Here is a 22,390-nt window from a genome sequence, read left to right on the forward strand (position 1 = left end):
ATTCTGACCATCATTATCCATTTAGCATTTACTGCATTTACAGTTCTTCTAATTACTAATATATTTTGATGTATTTCTTCCATCTAGTCTATTTCTGTTTGTGCCCTGCCCTGTTTTGTTGCTATTTCATTTTCTTTCCTTTATTGTCTTCTTTTGAATAGATTATTTTTCCTCATTATACTTTTATTCCTCTATTATTTTGGAATTGATACATTCCTTTTCTATTCTTATTGTGATTAGTTTATTTTCACATGCATATATTACTTATCAAAGTCTACAGTTAATAAATATCTGTACTTTTTCCTTTAACAATATAAAAACCTCAGAACATTTTAACTCCATCTCCCTCCTGATGTAGAATCTATTTTTCTTATGTATTTTAGTTGTATCTTTTAAAAAAATCCCACAAGACATTATTGTTAATGTTTTTATGTAATCAATATTTGTTACATTAGCCAACAGATTTGTCCCTGTCTTTGCTCTTCATTCATTCTTGCATCTCAGAGTTTCAATACTGCATTCATTTCCAGCTCCCTAAATTATATTCTTTAAATTTCCACTAGTACAAGCCTGTTTCTACTTGTGGTAAACTCTGTCAACTTTTATTTGCCTCAAAATGTGTTTATGTTCTGACTTTTGAAAGTTATCTTGTCAGCACATTCAATATATTATTTCATTGTTTTCTAGCAATTATATCTGCTATTGAGGAGCCTGTGGACTATTGAGGAGTCAGTGGTAAATAGTGGCTAAAATTGTGGATGAAAACAATTTGTCTTTTGTTTCCTCTCTAGCTGAAATAAGTTCTTTTTATCCTTGGTGTTCTACAGGTTCATTGTGATGCATCTAGGCATCTAGGTCTTTTTATTTATCCTGCTTTGTATTTATTGGGATTCTTGAATCTGTAGACTAATGTCTTTCATCACTTCTTAGCAATCTCATCCATTATTTATATGCATTTAATAGAAAACAAGAACATCCCAGTACTTTGGGAGGCTGAGGCGGGCAGATCACGAGGTCAAGAGTTCAAGACCAGCCTGACCAAACTGGTAAAACCCCATCTCTACTAAATATACAAAAATTAGCCAGGTGTGGTGATGCACACCTGTAATCCCAGCTACTCAGGAGGCTGAGGCAGGAGAATCACTTGAACCCTGGAGGCGGAGATTGCAGTGAGGCGAGATCATGCCACTGCAATCCAGCCTGAGTGACAGAGTGAGACTCCGTCTCAAAAAAATAATAAAAAAAAAGAAAACAAGAGCAATTGATAATAAGTGACCTAAGCCTAATTAAACACAAGAAGACAGAAAAAAAAGCAGTAAACTAGAAAAAAAAATGAAAGGAAATAATGAAAATAAAAGCAGACATTAAGAAAGTAAAAACAAAAATGACCCAAAAGAATTAAAAATTGGCTCCTTTTTATTATTATTTATTTATTTATTTATTTATTTATTTATTTATTTATTTTGAGACAGAGTCTCACTCTGTAGCCAAAGCTGGAGTGCAGTGGCACGATCTCAACTCACTGCAATTTCTGCCTCCAGGGCTCAAGCGATTCTCGTGCCTCAGCCTCCCGAGTAGCTGGGACTACAGGTGCGTGCCACCACGCCTGGCTAATTTTTTTGTATTTTAGTAGAGAGAGGGTTTTACCATGTTGCCCAGGGTGGTCTCGAACTCCTGAACTCAGGCAATCCGCCCACCTTGCCCTCCCAAAATGCTGGGATTACAGGCATGAGCCACTGCGCCCAGTCAAAAATTGGCTTCTTTAAAATAACATAAAACAGGCAGATCTCTGACAATAATGATAAAGAGAGGAAAAATAGAAGACACAAGTCAACACTATTAAAATGAAAAAAGTTCACTAACTATAGATACAGTAGAATTTTTTAAAAAATCATAGTAGGGTAACTTTATACCAATACATTTTAAAATATGAAATGAAAAATTTCCTAGAAAAATGTAAACTACCAAAAATAACTTGAGAAAAAATAACAAACTTAAAACAATATCATTAGATAATTTGAACTGGTAGTCAAAAATCTCTGTCTTTTAAACACACACACACACAGACACACACTCACATACTCTAATATGCCAGAGGGGAGAAGGCCTCAGGCCTTTTACAGGCAAGTTTTACCAACCTTAACAGGTCAGTTAATTCTTTTTATACTATTCCATAGGGGGAAAAAAAGAGGAAAAGCTTGTAAACTGATTTTATGGAGCTATTATAACTTTGCTACCAAAATTGAAAAAGCACAGTACAAGAAAAAATATACATAGATCAATCTTATTTAGGAACATAGAGGCAAAGATTCTAAATAAACATTAAAGTGTTCATCATAATCAAGGAAAAATGTAAGGAAAGTTCAACATCAGAAATATTTAGCAATATAGTTCACCATATTAACATATTCAAAAAGAAAAAACCTCATGATCTCAATATATACCAAAGGAAAAGAAATCATTCAATACTATTAAACATTAATGATAAGGGGAAATCCTCTGGATGGAGTAGAATAGAAGAGAATTTTCTGAACCTGATTGTTGTTATCAACCAAAGCCCTAGAGCAAAAAATACTCCTAGTAGGGAAACTTTTGTAGCATTGCTTTTCTATTTATCCATTAAAAGCAGAGACAAGCCAAGGATGCTCTTTGTTGCCACCATTTTTGTACTGAGGTCCTAGCACATGCAATAAGACAAAGTATGGAAGGAAGAGAAGAGGGAAGGAGGAAGAGAAGGGAACAGGTAGTACTAGTCAGGAATGCATATAATTATAAATATCAGAAAACTACCAGTGGCCTAAACAATGAGGAGTTTGTTTCATACACAAGAAATTGGGAAGTGAGGAGCCTAGGGATGGTGGTATTGATCAGCAGGGTTGTCATGGTGTTCTTTTTTAATTTTGTTTTGTTTTATTATTATACTTTAAGTTCTAGGGTACATGTGCACAGTGTGCAGGTTTGTTACATATGTATACATGTGCCATGTTGGTGTGCTGCACCCATTAACTCGTCATTTACATTAGGTATATCTCCTGATGCTATCCCTCCTCCCTGTCCCCTCCCCACAATAGGCCCTGGTGTGTGATGTTCCCCTTCCTGTGTCCAAGTGATCTCATTGTTCAATTCCCACCTATGAGTGAGAACATGCGGTGTTTGGTTTTCTGTCCTTGCGATAGTTTGCTGAGAATTATGGTTTCCAGCTGCATCCATGTCCCTACAAAGGACACAAACTCATCCTTTTTTATGGCTGCATAGTATTCCATGGTATATATGTGCCACATTTTCTTAATCCAGTCTGTCACTGATGGGGGGTTGATTCCAAGTCTTTGCTATTGTGAATAGTGCTGCAGTAAACATACATGTGCATGTGTCTTTATAGCAGCGTGATTTATAATCCTTTGGGTATATACCCAGTAATGGGATGGCTGGGTCAAATGATATTTCTAGTTCTAGATCCTTGAGGAATCGCCACACTGTTTTCCACAATGGTTTAACTAGTTTACAGTCCCACCAACAGTGTAAAAGCATTCCTATTTCTCCACATCATCTTCAGCACCTGTTATTTCCTGATTTTTTTAATGATTGCCATTCTAACTGGTGTGCGATAGTATCTCATTGTGGTTTTGATTTACATTTCTCTGATGGCGAGTGATGATGAGCATTTGTTCATGTGTCTGTTGGCTGTATGAATGTCTTCTTTTGAGAAGTGTCTGTTCATATCCTTTGCCTACTTTTTGATGGGGTTGTTTGCTTTTTTCTTGTAAATTTGTTTGAGTTCTTTGTAGGTTCTGGATATTAGCCCTGTTCTTTCTACTTTACCCTCTTTGGTTCGATTTCATCCTCATGCTTGCCAACTCATGGCCATAAAATGGTTTCTGCAGCCCTGGGCCTTACATACACATTCCAGGCCAGATCAAGGGGAAAACAGCGGTGTCAGTGTCTTCCCAGAAGCCTTGGGGTGAACTTTCCCTTACATTTCACTGCTCACTGTTAGCTACAAGAAAGGCTGGGAAAGTGGATGTCCAGGGATAGGGTTAGAGCTAACATTAGGATTATAGACATACTTATACTAAATAAATACTTAGAATGATGTTATACTTATTCTAATCCATTCACGGAAATTCTGTTCTTCCTTGTTGGATTTAAGTATATATATTTAATATTTGAGGCATACTAAAAACTTATTTATTGTTTATCTTGTTAAAATTTAACTGCATGTTCTTTTAAAAACAATTTTTTTTCTAATCTGACAATGCTAGGAGTTGGGCATATTGTCACTCTGAAAAAACTGGGGCTCTAAAATTAGTAATAACTGGCTGGGCGCGGTGGCTCATGCCTGTAATACCAGCACTTTGGGAGACCAAGGCGGGCGGATCACAAGGTCAGGAGATTGAGACCATCCTGTCTAACATGGTGAAATCCCGTCTCTACCAAAAAATACAACAAAAAAATTAGCCGGGTGTGGTGGCGGGCGCCTGTAGTCCCAGCTACTCGGGAGGCTGAGGCAGGAGAATGGCTTGAACCCGGGAGGCAGAGCTTGCAGTGAGCCGAGATCATGCCACTGCACTCCAGCCCAGGTGAGAGAGTGAGACTCCGTCTCAAAAAAAAAATATAATAGTAATAACTACCACAGAAGCATACAAGTTTGTCCAGAAAGACAAGGAGTTTTTCCTCTACGTTAACTCTGGCAAAATTTACCAAACAGATTTTTCCAGCAAGGAAATTGAGTAGCAAAATAGGCAGTGCATTAGGATACAGTTTTGTAAACATGCAGACACATTCTTCAAATGCATGTGTCTCATAAAATCCAAGGCTACAAGAAATTATAATTTAGTGATAGCATTTCTGCAGACAACTAAGAAAATTCTTATTGATATCATTAACTGTGGATTAGCCATGTGAAATTACTTATCCTTGAGATCTTTATCCTACCAAATTATATTAAAATTTTACTAAAATCCTTTAAAAGTTATGCCCACTTGAAAATTTCTCAGCTGCTATTTTGTTTGAACATGAGAATTTAGCCATAAATCTCACTTGTCTGAAGAACCTGAAAGCTAAACAAAAATTGTACTGAGTCTGCAGACAATAGGAATAACAAATTTTACTGGTGAATCTGTGGAGTCAAAGCAGGCTGAACACAGGATGTGGACTTACCTTCAGAAGTGGGAGAGCAAACTCCAAAGTGGACACCAGGGAAGGAGAGCATAGAACTGAAGGCAAAAACTATAGCCTTAAAATGGGGTCTTCATACACTACTGGCCAGGGGAGAGTGAGGACTTCAAGTCACAGGGAAGCTTGCCGGAAGCCAGGGAAACCAGAGGAGTGTAAAAATGAGTTGATCAAATGCAACAAATAAATCCCTTTTGTGAAGGTGAGTTTCACTGAAAAGGCTCTGCAATTTTTCCGAATTTTTAAAAAAGAGCTGAAGATATTCCTTGCAGCTCAGTTGAGGCAATCTAAGAGAACCAAGTCCTTAAAGTGAGATTCTAAATTATGTATTGATATCCTTTACTAGTGTGCTGTTTTTGATCAATATCTGTCAATTCCTTCTAAGATTGTTATAGAAAACTGACAGAAAAGGGGGTTGAGCTGAAGGAATTGAGCTGAAAGAAGCCTCACTTCTTTTATTCAATTAACCATTTAAATAAATTATTTGTTCTCTGTCTTGGGAAGAGTATTATAAGGATTCTTCTCCCCTGAGAATGTCAGACGTGGGCTTTTGGTAAAGGGCAGTCAGGTTTGCTGCCAGGCAGTAGGAGAGATGTGATTGAGACAGCATTGTCTAGCATGTGGGCCCATTCTTCCTCAACCGTGGACTAGGTGTGTTCTCTAAAAGTTGCTGCTTATAGACTTAACTAATTTCAAAAATAATCTTTATGATGCTTTTCACTTGTATCACTTCCCTCAGTCATTTAAATTTTTTAGAATCTTTTTTTTTACACAATAAAATAGTCCATATGTAGCTATGTTCAATCACCTTTTACATGAACCTGGGAATCTGGCTATTTAAAGAAATCTTCTAACAAAGCATTCTATAAGACAGATATTACTCTCCAATTTGCCTGCTTTTGAAATGTACCTGCTTTTAAAATTTGCCCTTTTATCTAGGCAGGTTGCATAAGGCGGGCTGACCTTATATTCTAATAGAACTGTTGCCCTCCCATGCTCTTGGCTTCCTTTTGAAGTCAGTGATCATAGCTGTTTCACTGAATGATACAGAAAGAAATGTAGTGAGTGCACAGTGGGTGACAGAGCCATTTGACTTTCAAGGTACAAACCCAATAGCATCCAACCAGTGACTCAGCCTCTTCTTCTGGAAAAGATAACATGTACTGTCTTCATCCACAGCCACTTTCACTGTACCTCGGGAACCACCGCCACCTCCAGCAGAGGTGAAGTTCTTTCCCAAGAAACACAGTTTAAAGGTATTCATATTCCTCACTACAGAAAGAAAATTGTTCTTATTTACAACATTTTCGGTGAGATTTTTGGTGATTTACATATGTTATTGAGTTGTACCTTCAACCTAGAAATAAGTGCTATTTCAGCTGTTGCTGGTATGCATTTGACTTTCAAAAGGGGAATTGTACAAGTCAACTCTAGCATAATGTTATTGGTGGAGTCTAAAAAATTCAATCATGTTGCATCATTGCAAGATTAACTAAATGACTGGGTCAACTTCTAATACTAACTGGTCAGGAGTCCAGTAGCTATTGCTTTGTATCCAAATTTGTGTGGTATAGGATGTCTTATTGTGAGGTTCTACTGTATTTCACTTGTCTTTAAATACAGTTTAAAAAGGCAAGATCTTCAAATATAGAATACCTTAATGAAGCAGGGGAAAGAATTCTGCATTATTATTATTATTATTATTTTGAGACAGAGTCTCACTCTGTCGCCCAGGCTGGAGTGCAGTGGCACAATGTCGACTCACTGCAACCTCTGCCTCCTGGGTTCAAGTGATTCTCATGTCTCAGACTCCCAGGAAGCTGGGATTACAGGTGCCTACCATCATGCCCGGCAAATATTTGTATTTTTAGTGGAGACGGGGGGTTTCACCATTTTGGCCAGGCTGGTCTCAAACTCCTGACCTCAAGTCACCCATCTGCCTCGGCCTCCCAAAGTGCTGGGATTATAGGCATGAGCCACCACGCCTGGCCTTTTTTTTTTTAATCATCATGTGGCACTTCCTTTTCTTTTTCTTTTTTTTTTTTTGAGATGGAGTCTTGCTCTGTTACCCAGGCTGGCGCAATCTCAGCTCACTGCAACCTCTGCCTCCCAGATTCAAGCGATTCTCATGCCTCAGCATCCCTAGTATCTGGGATTACAGGCATGTACCACCACTCCCGGCTAATTTTTTGTATTTTTAGTGAAGACAGGGTTTCTCTATGTTGGCCAGGCTAGTCTCGAACTCCTGGCCTCAAGTGGTCCACCTGCCTTGGCCTCCCAAAATGCTGGGTTTGTGGGCATGAGCCACCACACTGGGCCAAATTCTGTATTCTTTAACATTAACTCCTCACAGTACAATCTAATTCATTCTTATGGAGAGCCCCCCAGTTTCAATGTGCTGGACTTTTGTACCTTGCTTTCTTATGTTTATGGGCTGCAGATAGACTTGTGATTTTTCAAACTTTTCGCCACAGAAAGGAGACAGCTGGCGCTGTCTTTTTCTGGCTTACCTTATGTGGAAAGTGGTCATGTTTTCAGCTGCTCTCATAAGAAAAAAGGAGAAATTGAAGAGTGGCACAAGAGAAATTAATCCTAGACTGCTACCTGCTCTTCCCAGACTTTCATCTTTCAATACTGAAATCATCAAGAGGTTTCACTGTATTTTCAGCACTGGTGGGCTGTGTCCCCTTAAGAGATTTCCAGGCTATTTATGTAGCAGCATGTCATGTGACACCCCAGTTGCCATGGCAAATATTTGTGTTTCATGAAAAATGTGAGTAAAGAAAATCAATGTAAATGGCCAAATCCCAAGACAGACAGGCCTTCAGGCGAGTGTTTGGCCTGCACCATTATTGTTTCAAATTCAGCTGTTTAACAGGCTGTGAGAAGGCCATGGGCTAATGTGCATAATAGGAACAGGCGGAGGCACCTGTTTTGATTCTCACCCTGTTGGAGTGCTCAGGTCCCACAGTTTTATAGATAACAGATCTACAGGTAATACAAATATTATGACTAGGTTGTAGCCAGTAAATGGTTTACCTCGAAAAAATAGTTTTAAATAATGACATATTTTCTGAATGCTAATGAGCCCTGGCTTTAATTTCCTCTATTGACTTCACAAAGCTCTCCCCGACTGCTGGAAACAGTAATATTTAATGACTTTTTCCTGTGGTCCGAGATTGGTACAGCATTTCTAAACTGACTCTTCAATGGTAAATGTAATTTTTCATATATTTTGTGGGAAGTGTCCTGGGCATGGAAGTTAAAAGGAAGAAGAAGGACTTCAGTGTGCCACGCCTCGTGATAGAGCCAGTACAGACCTTTGATCAGACTCCACCACAAAGCAGTGTGGTGCCACACTAGTGTCCCCTAGAAGTGGGACTTGGCTTCTGATTATAGTTGTTTTTGTAAATATTTGCTTAGTCAAACTCTTCAAAGCAAACGGGGCTTGGCAAACAGAGCATTGTTGTCAGTGTGGGAAAGGTCTTTCTAATTATTAGCTCCTGCCTGTGTGGAAAGAGAGAACAGGCTGACCCAGCAGGGAAAGTGGGGAAAGGAGTGAGGCCCTGAGCCTTCTATTTGTTTTGTAAAATTGCCCATGAGAGTCGTTTTGATTTAAACTGTGTCTCATTCTTCATTGTAGGGGAAAAGCAGAAGGCCAAGAGGACATCATGATAGGAAGGTCTGTAATTTGTGTGACTAGTTTTAATTTAGGGTCTGTCACCTGATGTCCCTTCCTTTTGCTGCAGGGCAAAAGTATGGGCGACTGCTTGACAGCTGGAGATGGCAACAAAAGTTCGTGCTTCTTTTTTTTTTTTTTTTTTTTCCACCACCATATCAAATTTATTATTCCAATGGCACTAGTACAGCTGGAGGTGCTCATGGTGACACCGCACAGGACTTCCTGCCTGCTAGAAATCATCTACCCGCTTGTTCCTTTCTCCTTTCCGGGGCAAAAGCCACTACGGGCCATTTACCCAAATAAACCTCTTAATGCGTTTGTTAAAATTTATTTGGACATCTGAGTTTCCCTCTGAAGAAATGGAAAAAGTGTTGGGTGTCCCATCCCACCTCCCCCTCCCTGACCAGCCCGGTAAAAGTCCCTGCTAAGAGGGCGTGTCTGCTGCCTCTGGACTCTGGAAATAAATATCACTTCTTCTTTTATAAAAGAAATTAGATCATGGTTTCAGAGAAAAAAATTTTTAAAAAACATGGTTCATTTAAAGTGAAAACCCTTTTTGCCTTCTTTTGGGACTGAATTACTTCTCAGGCTTCAGTCCAAATGACTTAGCATCCTTAAAATTTGGCTGAATCACATCAGTCTTCAACCTCAATCACAGATTTTCATCTTTTAAAAGTACACTTAAAAAGAAATAAAATGTGAAAAATAAATGCAGTTGTTCCCCAGCACGTGCTTGTATGTGTGCATGCTTATAGGATGCACACACACATGCAGCATATTGCGTGTATGCTGTAGTACAGATGGGATTTAGAGTTAAGCTAATCCTAACAACTAAGGTAACAAAAATATTGGAAAAACGAAATAGCCCCCACAATATGGCAAGTACATGCCAGCAAGGAACATTCCAGAAGGTCATGCATGGGTAATAAAAGTCCTGAACTTGAAGTAGGAATGCACCGGATTCTCCTTTGAGCAAGTCACTTTACTTCTCTGCTCTTCACTTTCCTCCTCTGACAAATGAGGACAATACCTTCCTTCACATAGGGTTGCTGCAAGGATCAGATGCGTTAATGTGTGTGAAAGTGTTTTGGAAAAGTACTTGTTATCATGACTCATTGGTCCATTATTAAGAGCATCTTCTAGGCCTCCCTTTCTTGGTGATCTTCTTATCAGTAAGAATTTCACGGGGATCTTAGCCATCTGCTTTCAAGGAAAAAGAGCCCGCCTTTGGGGTCACATTTTATTCCTGCAGAGCTGTGCCTAGATAGAGCTGTATTTACATCAATGATTATATACAGTCCCTCTGTACCTAGACAGATTGCTCCTTAGTAAACTAATCAGTGCAATTAGATCCTTCGTCTTGCTTCCTTTGACGTCTTCCTGTGAGAAAAGTGTGAGCTTGATTCTGCAGGTTAAAAACAGGATGTGTTTACAAACACTAAGGCATTATTTATCTGGAATATTTGTAACTGCTAATGTTGACTGAGCATGTCCTGCATGCATGGTACTAAGCATCTTTCATACCCAGTGAACCCTCATAGCAGGCAGAACCTATGTGCTGCAGTTGTCCCCAGGCCCACTCAGTTGGCAAAAGGGTGCAAAGGATCCAGCTGACAGAGTGAAGCTCCAGAGTTTGTGCTCTCTGCACGTTCCAGGTTATGAATGCTTCCACATGGGTCAATTTTTCAAATACTACTACTACGGCTCACAAATAGTGTTACTACGGCTGCCACTGCTGCTGCTACTGCTACTTGCAGCTAACATGTACTGAGTGCTTACTCTTTGCCGGGCTCTGTTCCTAATGTCTTAAGTGGATTATCTCACTTAGTTTTCACAGGATTTCTGTGCAGTAGGCACTATTATCATTCAATTAGTCATCCAATTAGTAAATGACAGAGCCAGCATACAACACTGGACTATGTAACTACCAGAGCCCCAAAGCATTGGGGAAATTTTTATAAATCTCAATCATTTTTTACAGAAACATATTACACTTAATACATTTCCAAAATATATTACATTTCTGCCTAACTAATATAATGTAACATTTTCTCTATTCAATATCATGTATACAGGTAATCAGTTTCTGTGTCCTTGACTGTTTCCTTCAATAACAGACAGCAGTGATCACCTTTGTTGCTGTGTCTGCTTTCATCAGCTCCGACTTTAACAGCCTTTTCTATCATGTAGCTCAGTTAACCAAATCCAGTTTAAGAAGTTGAATAAGTTTAAGTCATTCAGGCTCTACACAGGATCCGAAGAATAAAATAAAAAATGATAGTAGAGTTTGTCATAGTTATTTCGATAAATCTGAGGCATCTTTATTTTCAAGAATCTAGTTCAAAGGTTTGAGGTTGTTAAAATTTTCCTGTCAGCAAATAAATCTTTTTATTTAAGGCAAGCATAAAAATTATGTTAAGATTCACTTAATTTTAATTTATATTTTGATAATAAAAATCTATTTTATGGATAAAACAAGCAAACAAATATTTATTCTACTATAGGAGTACAGACCAAATTCATGAGTGTGTTTGCTTCTGGGAACAGGGAGAAAGAGGAAGGAGAGTGAAAAGAAATACAGAGAGGATGTTAACTTTGTATATATATAACATACACACATATATGCACACACCACACACACACACACACATTTATATATATACAGCAAAGAAGACGAAAAATTAAACAAAAATGTGTCTGTGGTAGTTTTTTATATTATTCTCTATACTTCTCTGTGTGTTTAAAACTTTTCCAAAACATTTCCAAATAAAAAAAATGCAAATGGAAGAAAAATATAATAGAAAATCCTATTTCCCAAGCCATCCCTCCATTGTAAAATTTATTTTGGTGTAGAAAGAATAGGTTTGGGTGATAACATTGTAATCTCAAATTTGGGATCTCACTTCTCTTAGTCATTCTTTTCAATTGTTACTTTCTTTAGTATTTTCCCAACATATACTTCTGATCCTCTCATTAGAAAACTGTAATTATTTTATGGGTGAGTCAGCTGAAATATTTTAATCAGGCAATATGTGTGACATTAAACATATCACTGTGCCTATCAGCTCTCATTTCCCCCTATCTGTATACAAAGAAGATTGCATTCAATCGGTATTTTTAAGGGGCTTCCATATCCTCACCCTACAACCCCAGGGAATCCTCACCCCACAGCCCAAGAGAAAGAAGAGAAGCAAAAGCTCCTATCAGTGAGGGGCTGTAGGCCCCTATATCCACAACACCTGGGTTTTCTATTTTACCTCTTTACCATCAAACTATATAGTATTTGAACAAAATGTTCGAGGCTTTAAAATGTATGCTTTCAAAACCACTAGATGATATCTAGCAGCAGTTTTGGCTTTAACATGTCGTATCTGGTGGGGGAATAAGCCTACTTCTTAAAGGGCACAGGGTGCCTCCCTGGTTCACTTTGCTCCCAACACAATTTAGTCTCCTTTCTTATCTTGCCCTAAAGGGTTGGAGAGAGGGCAGGTCTTAAGAGAATTAGAGCTCTGCAACCTGGTGATACAAAATGAGATTCAAAAGCAAGTCCAAAGCTATTTTTTTCTCTTTTAGACTCATTTTCTCTCATAAAACCTCATTTAACTTATCATCTTAAAGGAAGAAGAGAAAAGAAAAATCCAGACATGAAAAAAAAACAAAAAACAAAAAAACCTGTTGGAATCTTTTTTAAAAAACACAAACCTTGATTTTTTTTATTTTTTATTTTTTTGTTAATGGAGTCTTGCTCTCTTACCCAGGCTGGAGTGCAGTGGCGCAATCTCGGCTCACTGCCACCTCTGCCTCCTAAGTTCAAGTGATTCTCCTGCCTCAGCCTCCTAAGTAAGTAGGACTAGAGGTGTGCACCACCACACCCAGCTAATTTTTATTTATTTATTTATTTATTTTTAGTAGAAACGGCGTTTCCCCGTGTTGGTCAGGCTGGTCTCGAACTCCTGACCTCAAATGATCTGCCCACCTCAACCTCCCAAAGTGCTGGGATTACAGGCGTGAGCCACCGTGCCCAGCCTAATTTTTATTTTTTCAACTTTTAGGTTCAGAAGTACATATGCAGGTTTGTTACATAGGTATTAATAAGTTGTGTGTCATGGGGATTTGGTGTACAGATTATTTCATCACCCAGGTAATAAGCATAGTACCCAATAGGTCGTTTTTGGATCCTCACCCTCTTCCCAGCCTCCACCCTCAAGTAGGCCCCTGTGTCATTCCCTTCTTTGTGTCCACGTGTACTCAATGTTTAGCTCCCACTTATAAGTGAGAACATGCAGTATTTGGTTTTCTGTTCCTGTGTTATTTTCCCTAGGATAATAGCCTCCAGCTCCATCCATGTTGCTTCAAATAATATGACCTCTTTCTTTTCTGTGGCTGCATAGTATTCCATGGTATATGTGTACCACATCGTCTTTAACCAGTCTACTGTTGATGGTAATTTAGATTGATTCCATGTCTTTGCTATTGTGAATAGTGCTGCAGTGAACATAACACATGCATGTGTCTTTACAGTAGAATGATTTATAGTCCTTTGGGTATATCCCAATAATGGGATTGCTGGGTCGAATGGTAATTCTGTTTTAAGTTCTTTGAGAAGTCACTAAACTGCTTTCTACAATGGCTGAACTAATTTACATTCCCACTGGCAGTGTATAAGCATTCCTTTTTCTCTGCAACCTCACCAGCATCTGTTATTTTTTGACCTTTTATAATGGTCGTTCTGACTGGTGTGAGATGGTATCTCATTGTGGTTTTGATTTGCATGTAGAATCTTTTAAAAACAGTTACCATTTTCTGTAATTCATTAGAAATTGCCATCCTCACCTATGCATTTTCATCATTAAACTTTCCAAATCAATTGAAATTATATAGTTTTATTTGCCAAATAATTTTTTCGGAATTCTTGCAGAACAATTTTTCTTGTAATTACCGAGAAAAGCTATAAGGATTGTGTTTACTACTCTTCATAGCATTGTCTAACTGAACATTTTTATTACATGTGATTAATAATTTCACTTATATACAACAGAAAAAAGGTTAAATTATCAGCCAACAAGATAACCTTTATTTTTTCACTTTATCTCTTTCATTGATCAAATTGTGACCTGATCACTCATAGAAAATTTGGAAAATTCAGAAAAGAGAAAAAAGTATAGAAGGATTTTTTCCCCATATCACAATCCTTTGGTACTATTTAAACTTTGGCATATTCTTTGTTGGTATTATACTGTATATTCAACTGTAATTTTACTCTTTTCATCTAACAATTTATCATAAACCTTTACATATATGATTTTAAATTCATAAAACATTTTTAGTGGCTTTATAATATTCTTTATTAAAGATATACCATAATTTTCTTATTCATCCTATTGCTTGACATTAAATTATAAATGTTACATTATTAATAAACAATTGTTGTTGTTTTTGTTTTGAGATGCGGTCTCTCTCTGTCACCTAGTCTGGAGTACAGTGGCATGATCGTGGCTCACTGCAGCCTTGACCTGCCGGGGCTCAAGCAATCCTCCCACCTCACCCTCCTGAGTCGCTGGGACTATAGGCATGTGCCACCACGCCCAGCTAATTTTTTTTTTTTTTTTTGCATTTCTTTGTAGAGATGGGGTTTTACCATGTTGCCCAGGCTGGTCTTGAACTCCTGGGCTCAAGCAATCCACCTGCCTTGACCTCCCAAAGTGCTGGGATTACAGGCATGAGCCACCACACCTGGCCTGTGGAACTTCTTGATCGAAGGGTATGGACATTTTTGTATCTCAGTAGCCAAACTTTGCATTAGTGCTCCAAAACTCAAGCTACAAGTTTGCAGATAACTTGTGTGAACATGGAACAGCTTTGTACTGTGAACCCAGTCCAACTGGCTATAAGCTTAAATTTTAGTATTCATTCGTACTTTCATTCATTCATTCATACATTCATACATTCATTCATTCAACTAATCCTTTTTGACCTTTACCATGTGCCAGGCAGTGTACTAGATAGGCACTGGGGACACAGCAATGAACAAAGCAAACCTAGTCCTTGCCCTCTTGAGATTTATATTCTAGTGAGAGAGGCAATAATCAGATACTGAATATAACATCAAAGAGTGAGATAAGTGCTATGAAGAAAAATAAACCAGAATACATACGTAGGTATAGAAGCCATGCACGGTGGCTCACGCCTGTAATCCCAGCACTTTGGGAGGTCGTGGCCGGCAGATCACTTGAGGTCAGGAGTTCAAGACCAGCCTGGACAACATGGTGAAACCCCATCTCTACTAAAAATACAAAAATTAGCTGGGCGTGGTGCCGCATGCCTGTAATCCTGGCTGCTTGGGAAGCTGAGGCAGGAGAATCACTTGAACCTGGGAGGTAGAGGTTGCAGCAAACAGAGATTGTACCACTGCACTCCAGCCTGGGCAACAGAGGAAGACTCTGTCTCAAAAACAAAACAAGAACACGTATATAGGTATAGAGAGTATGACAAGGTAGAGCTCTGTAGAAATTCTGCAAGTATTCTTTAGTGATCTGTGATCAAGGAACTTACTAGACCCACATTTTTCTCAGGAAAATTGGAATGTCAAGCTTTACTTTGGTGATAATAGCAGTCCTTTTTGAGGCTTGCTCTTTTTCCTATACATGTCGAGAAAATGATGATGTGTCTTTGCTCAGAGATCTGGGAATCCAGGCTGCTTTTGATTCCCATCCTGTCAGGCTTCCTGTCCACATCCCCAGCAGGTTCAACCCATCCATCATCATTGTCCCCAGTGGAGACTCCAATTTCTTGGAGAATATTAGAGGTGTAACAGAAAAGATGAAATCAATGCAGCACTAAAATGAAATGTGTCTGCAGAAGGAAATTTCACATTTGACTGAAAATAGACCATCTATTTAGAAAATCTTCTTGATTGTGTTCTGTTTGATCTTCAACCAGATTTTGATCCATCGTGTGTTTTTGTTCCATGAGGATGCATCAAAGGACAGGGATTTTTCTCCTCAGGAAGTGTTTCAGAGTTCAGGAAGACTCATTTGAATAAAGATACCTTTCAAAGCAATTGCAGAAATTATTTCTAGAAAATTGCTGCTGATCTGAGTGGCCTTTGCACTCAAGTCTCTTCTTTTATATGTCTCTGCTCAATGAGTTCTGTTTTTGCCTTTTATTCTTTGTAAAGGTTAAGGACTCTGACTTTCACTTTTAATTGGCACTTACAGATTACTTAGACAATTTCTTGGTACTAAGAACTGAGAGCCATTGACTTGCAGACCCCAGAATACTGGAATATCACTCTTTGGGGTTCTCTTCTCATGACCACCTTTACCAATAGGTGGTGTGGGCAGCCGTTCATCTATTTTGATTTCAGAGTTACTAGAAGGAGTTTTCTATCTAAAAAATAGAATAGGAAAAAAAAAAAATCCCCCAGGTCTTTTTCATGGTGCATAAAGTGATGCCATTGGAGATAGTTGCCTTTGATTTGATGGCTTTACTGGCTCCAGAAGTTTATTAAAAAGCCAATACCCCTGAAGGGGTGACACATTAAGTCAGAGAGGCATAGGTATCAAAATTAGAAGTGCCTTGAGTGATCTCTTAATGGAAACTGAAACCCACGGAATTGGTTTCCCAAGGCCACAGAGGAAGGTGGTAACAGACTAGATTCTGGGTCTTCTTGCTTCTGATACACCACACCATGTTATGTTCATTAGCACATTGATAGGAATTAGTTTAACAAATTGCTTTCCAGCCTATCAAATAAGAAAAAATGAGCTGAGTGCAGTGGCTCATGCCTGTAACCCCAGCACTTTGGGAGGCTGGGGTGGGTGGATCGCTTGAGGCCAGGAGTTCAAGACCAGCCTGGGGAAGATAGCGAGACCCCTATCTCTACCAAAAAAAAAAAGTACAGAAATTAGATGGGCATCATGATGTGTGCCGGTAGTTCCACCTACTCGGGAAGCTGAGGTGGGAGGATCACTTGTGCCCAGGAGTTTGAGGCTGCAGCGGGCTATGATCATACCACTGCACTCCAGCCTGGATGACACAGGGAGACCTTGTCTCTAAAAATAATAATTATCATTCAGTTTTTTAAAAAGCAAAAGAAAAAACCAGCAGATCAAGGCCAGGTTGGCTCTGACATACAAGGTGGTAGAAGGAAGGCTAAGAAGAGCACAGCTTAGTAAGGGTCCATATGGAGAGTTCTAGACAGTTTAGGCTGTGGGCACTGGTGGTATGGGGGCAGGGGTCAGCACGGGGTAGGGTGTGGAAGAAAAAGCACCCGATGGGAAGGAAGAGGGGCTGATGAAAGGAAATGGAAGAGTAGCAAAGACACACTTCTTATAGCACTTATTCTCCTTCCTTTGGTTATATATGGATTTGGGTTGTTTAGGAACAGAATTTTGTCATATAGTAACAAAAATACTGTCTTGGAAATTAAGAAGATCCACCAACTAGCTTTGTGATTTTGGGCAAGTCATTTAACCTCTCTGAGCCTCAGTTTCCTTCTCTATAGTAAAAACCACATTGACTAGGGTTAAGGCACTGTTAAAGGTTCTTGACACATACTGTAATCATCACAGCAGCTCTGCAGGGACCTCTCATTTTTACAGATAAGGAAAATTTAGGTTCAGAGGGTGTAGTAACTTGCCCAAGAGTATGTAGCACATATTGGCAAAGCTTGGATTTGAACCCAGGTTAGTTGGACTTAAGGCCAAGGCTAATTTCCCTGGGCCCATAATAACCTATTGAGAAAAAGGCAAGGCCAGTGACCTTCAAGTTCCCTCGTCCTCTAAAATTCAGGCCTGTGACTATGCTGAATTCCAGACCCCTGATTAGGTGAGCTACTCTCTCTGAATATCATGTACATATTTTGAACAGTTCTAGCCAGCTGAGGTCCTGATGTTTATTCTATAGGAAGCTCAACACATTGTGGACCCTGAACACAATTTAAAAGCAGGGTCAGACAAATAGCATCCCTGGTCTTTGGGAAAGAATAAGGACTCCATCTCTGAGGGACATTCCATTTACATTCTAAATCCAAACTCACATTTAGAGCCATAAGGTGCAGGAAGAACTTACTCTTTTTCACACAGTGCAATTGCCTGGGCTAATTACTAATGGATATATTTGGGTATTTGAGAAACTGAACATTGGCTTTTAGTTTCAGAAGGAATTTAGTCTATCCTTCTAGGTAATGGAATGATTATCATTCTCTAAAGATGACATCCATGTGGTATTATCCCAAATACTTGGCCATTTGCCACTATGAGATCCTGCTTGTATCTGATTATGGATCCAGTTTAATGCCACACCCACATACTGTCCACATAAATGAAAAGAACATTTTTCATAAAGACATTTGTCTTAGAAATGTGATTTTCTTTGTAGTGGTTATTTCTAAATTTTATTTATTTATTTATTTGAGAGACAGGGTCTCAATCTGTCACCCAGTCTGGAGTGCAGTGGTGTGATTATAGCTCACTGCAGCCTCAAACTCTTGGGCTCAAGCGATCCTCTCACCTCGGCCTTCCAAGTAGCTGGGACTACAGGTGTGCACCACCACACCCAGCTAGTATTTCTGAATTTCAGAATGCAACACTGGGTCTATCTTTTTTGCTTAACATCTGTGACCTACTAACATATGTAATCATCATCCTGCTTTCCTGTTTTTTGTTTTGGATTTAGAATTTTGCCTAAAGAACTGCTCCAGAAACTCTCAAAGTTATCTGATGAGCGATTACACTTTGCAAACGAAGAACATTTCCCAGCTAGTTAGTTAGAGCAAGATGCTAATAATTAGGCCACAGGTTTGGACTTTGTGTGGGCCAGTTAGTACATACAGGCATCTTGCAAAGGTATGATTGTGACCCAAGAAGGACCAGGTGAGAATACAGTGTTTTGACAGAAATCCTTCTTGGCTAGAAGGAAACAAAAATTGCCTTAAAGTCAGTAATATCATATTGGGATTACAGCACGTCTTTAAAAAGGAAGGAAAGGGAGAGGGAGGAAGGGAAAAAGAAAGAGAGAGAAAGGAGAGGGAAGGGAAAAGAAGGAAGGAAGGGAAGGAGGGAGGAAGGAAAGAGAGAAAGGAAGGAGGAAGGAAAGAAGGGAGGGGAAAAGAAAAAGGAAAGAAAGAAGAAAGAAAGCCAACAAATAATAGTGGACAAGTTCACGGAGATAAATAATAAAGAATAACAGAAGGAGCCCGAACCTGAAGCATGGCGTGACCTTTAATCAGGGCTCTTATTCCTAGCCAGCTTTGAAGCAGCTTTGTCTTTACCTGCTCAATGGATCTCACAATGCTGATGCACGGCTTTAATTTGGGAAGCCTTTCTCTTGAGAGGTGTGTCTTTTCTTGCTCCAAGTCTAAAGTGCTCCCAAGTGTGGCGTTCCCTGTGACAGATGTACTACAGTTATGTTTTAGCTGACTGCAAACCCATAGCTTCCCAGTGCCTGAGTGGTCTGTTTGATGTCCAGGAGTGTGTTTCCTTTGAGAGCAGGTCTTTGCTGGAATATCCTCCAAGAAGGTAGAAAGGTGTCATCCCTTTGTTCTAAAACAGCCACTGATAAATTTCGCTCCCACTGCCATGCAAGCCTGTTCTTTCAGAAGGTCTAAAATGCATTTGCTGATGTACATAACCCTAGACCCACCCCATGGAAAGGCACTGTCTGAGAGAGATGTGAGTCCTCTCCTTTCTCAACTTCTCCCAAGGTTGTCCCATTTTCATAGGTGGCCCTAATTCCACATGTCTCACTGTGAATATAAGAAGTTTCAGAAATACTTGAGTATTGCCAAGGAGACAAGATTCTCTGGCAAATCTCCCATCCATAGCTTTGCTTCTTATAGAAGTCTCAGAGTCCTGTTGACTGCATCACACGTGACTGGCAGGACGAACCAGCTCCATACACATCCATCTGTGATTATTTTGCATGGCTATTTCTCACTGATGAAGCACTGTCATTCTTCTCTGAATTCTAATTCCTACTAGCAGAGACCGTTCCTGAAGGGAGGAAGAAATGTGGCCATAGAGGCCATTTCTGTTGGAACATGTGCCACTTGTTTTCCACCAGGAGTGGCAGCCTCTCCTGCCAGCACTGGTGGCTGCTGAAGGAGGCATTACTTCTCCAACTTTCTCTTGCCCATCCAAGAGAAGGAATTTATTTTCATCTACCAAATAGCTTGCATTCTCTTCTGGCACCCTGATTAGATCAGAAAGGGATAGAAGCTTGGCAAGAAGACTTTTTCCCTCATTTTTATGCCTTATAACAACTCAAGTTAAAAGTACACAAAAAGCTCACTGCTGTTTAAAGTGTGCTTCTAAAGTAAAAGGAAATGTGCACTTTTGGACTTAACACTTGTTTTTCAGCATTTTTACTTGAGATGGCAGTCTAATTAATTATTCCGCCCCCCAGGACCGGAGAAAAGAAAATGCGTGAATAATCTGATGTAATAATACTCAACTCAGTGCTGTGGCATAATCGTTATGGATAAATTGCTGGGGGGTTTTTCTTTTGGGTTTTTTGAAAACTCTTCAAAATGCAAAGAGTAATTATAACCCTACAGTTTGGTAAAGATGGGCTTATACATCTGAGAACGCTGACATATTGAAAACAATCTATTCCTTACATCCCTAAGCAAGAAGAAACAATTATCACAGTAAATTAATACCGGGTTTACTGACGAGAACTCAGGGTCTGAAAATCTGTATGCTCCGTCTCCCCCAACCCCTCCAAGCCATTAGGAACATGTACATCATGAGCAGAGTGTCTGTGTCTTCAGTAGAATAGGTTCTGAGAATTGAAATGTAGTGGATACAGAGTGGACATTGACACAACACAATTTCCCTTTCCTTTTTGTTAAGGGGGGGTGACATGTATTGCTATTGTCATCTAAACAACCTCTGATTTGATTTTTTAAATAGCATTTATTATTTTTAACATAGGAAGTGTAAAGAACAAAAAAAATTGCTCAGCATCCGATTCTTAGAAATTTGCCAAATACAAATAAAAGTATTTTCGTAGCTTAAAATGTCAATACAGATGGGAACAAAATGAAAAGCAAATGCTCCCTTGGTTTTGTTATCAGATTTGTGATTCTAATCCACCTGGGACAGCCCCAGATATGTTCCTAAGAAGATACCAGACTTAAGAATAAAAGAACACATGTCAAGAGAACCCTAAGAATGACAAAGGTGATAACATATAACATAATGTTCCTTGTAAAAATGACCTCTGGATATTAAGAGAAGATTACAGAAGAACTATAAAATGCTAAAAAGTGATATCTTTTATGAAGTCAGAAACAACTTTTAACGGGCACATTTGAAGTTATCCAAAGGAATGCAAAGAAAGGCTTCACCCTGTTTTTCAGACTGGTGGATAAGTTATGATCACAGAATCAGCAACACGCTTCTCAGACCATGCGTGCATGTGTAAAAAATCACAGAGATTGGGGGTCAGGTGACTGTATCAAAGTAAACTAAATGTGTAACTTTTTATGACCAGTTTCCTTGAACAATTTTATAACACTTTTATAAAAATGTTAATAGATTTGAGTGATCTCTAAGATATCCATCTGGTAATGAGTTTTAATGATATATACTAGCCAGACCTTCATATTATGATATGTGTGTGTTAAATCAGTACTAGGATTCATATCTTCCCACCATTGAATGCTAAATGATAATGTGGTAGTGTGTGTCTTGACCACTCACTTAAAGGTGATCATAATATCTTTCACTTCTGAAATATATTCCTTTTTTTCCACAGGCCGTGAAAGTGACACCACCTTCGAGAGCCCGGAAATCACTGTGGGATTATGACTTTTTAATTTATGATGGTGTCGTAGACAATACAGCCCCAGACTTCTTAGCATTCAAGGAACATTTTAGCTTAGCTTGGGGAGGTATTTTTTCTCTCTTGGAACACGTTGAGAAGTTTCTCAGGAACTATGCAATACCAGAAGTCAAAATAAAAGGGAATAATTTGGTGGCCCTCCTTCCAGAGTTTGAGCTGAAGAATAAACTTACCAGATATGACCTTCTGTCAGTGTTAGAGGACCCAGCTCATGTCCAAATGCTGATAAATCTTCCAGGGCAAAGGTACAAGGGCCAAGATGGAAATTCGGAGGCCGCCATGAAGATCCAAGCCACATGGAAATGCTACAAAGCAAGAAAATTCTTCCTCATTTATCGCCAGCAGAAGTGGGCATCAGGTGTGATTGCCATTGCTTGGCTGTTACATTGCCATAAGACTCGACTGAAGAAGATACTAAAGGAATCACGTCAGAGACACCTGGAGAATTTCCGCATTCGAGCCAAGGTGCACAAGGCTGCCAGCTGTTAAGGCAGACCTCTTTTTCTAAACATTTCGTGCTTGAGCGGTTGCAATAAGTTGTCTCTTTATCTTCCCTTTCTGTTTCCAACTACCCTCCTCGCCTCAGACTCCCTCGCCTTTCTCTCCCCTCAATGTATGATGCACAAACCCCACATTTGTTTGTGCATCATATTTTAGCCCTAATCAGGAATCTGGCTTTCGTGCCTG

General features: G+C 39.2%; 1 protein-coding gene across 1 annotated transcript in view; it reads left to right on the top strand.

Annotated features, from left to right (window-relative positions):
• The window catches only part of IQCH (IQ motif containing H), a 256,827-nt gene that overhangs the window by 108,318 nt on the left and 126,119 nt on the right, over positions 1–22,390 (top strand). The window contains exons 7-9 of the mRNA XM_065547585.2: positions 6,352–6,428; positions 8,816–8,854; positions 21,617–22,168. Coding sequence (XP_065403657.1) covers positions 6,352–6,428; positions 8,816–8,854; positions 21,617–22,168 — 668 coding nt within the window. The remainder of the gene's footprint in view (positions 1–6,351; positions 6,429–8,815; positions 8,855–21,616; positions 22,169–22,390) is intronic.

This window comes from Macaca fascicularis, chromosome 7, assembly GCF_037993035.2.
Source record: "Macaca fascicularis isolate 582-1 chromosome 7, T2T-MFA8v1.1".
Lineage (NCBI taxonomy): Eukaryota > Metazoa > Chordata > Mammalia > Primates > Cercopithecidae > Macaca > Macaca fascicularis.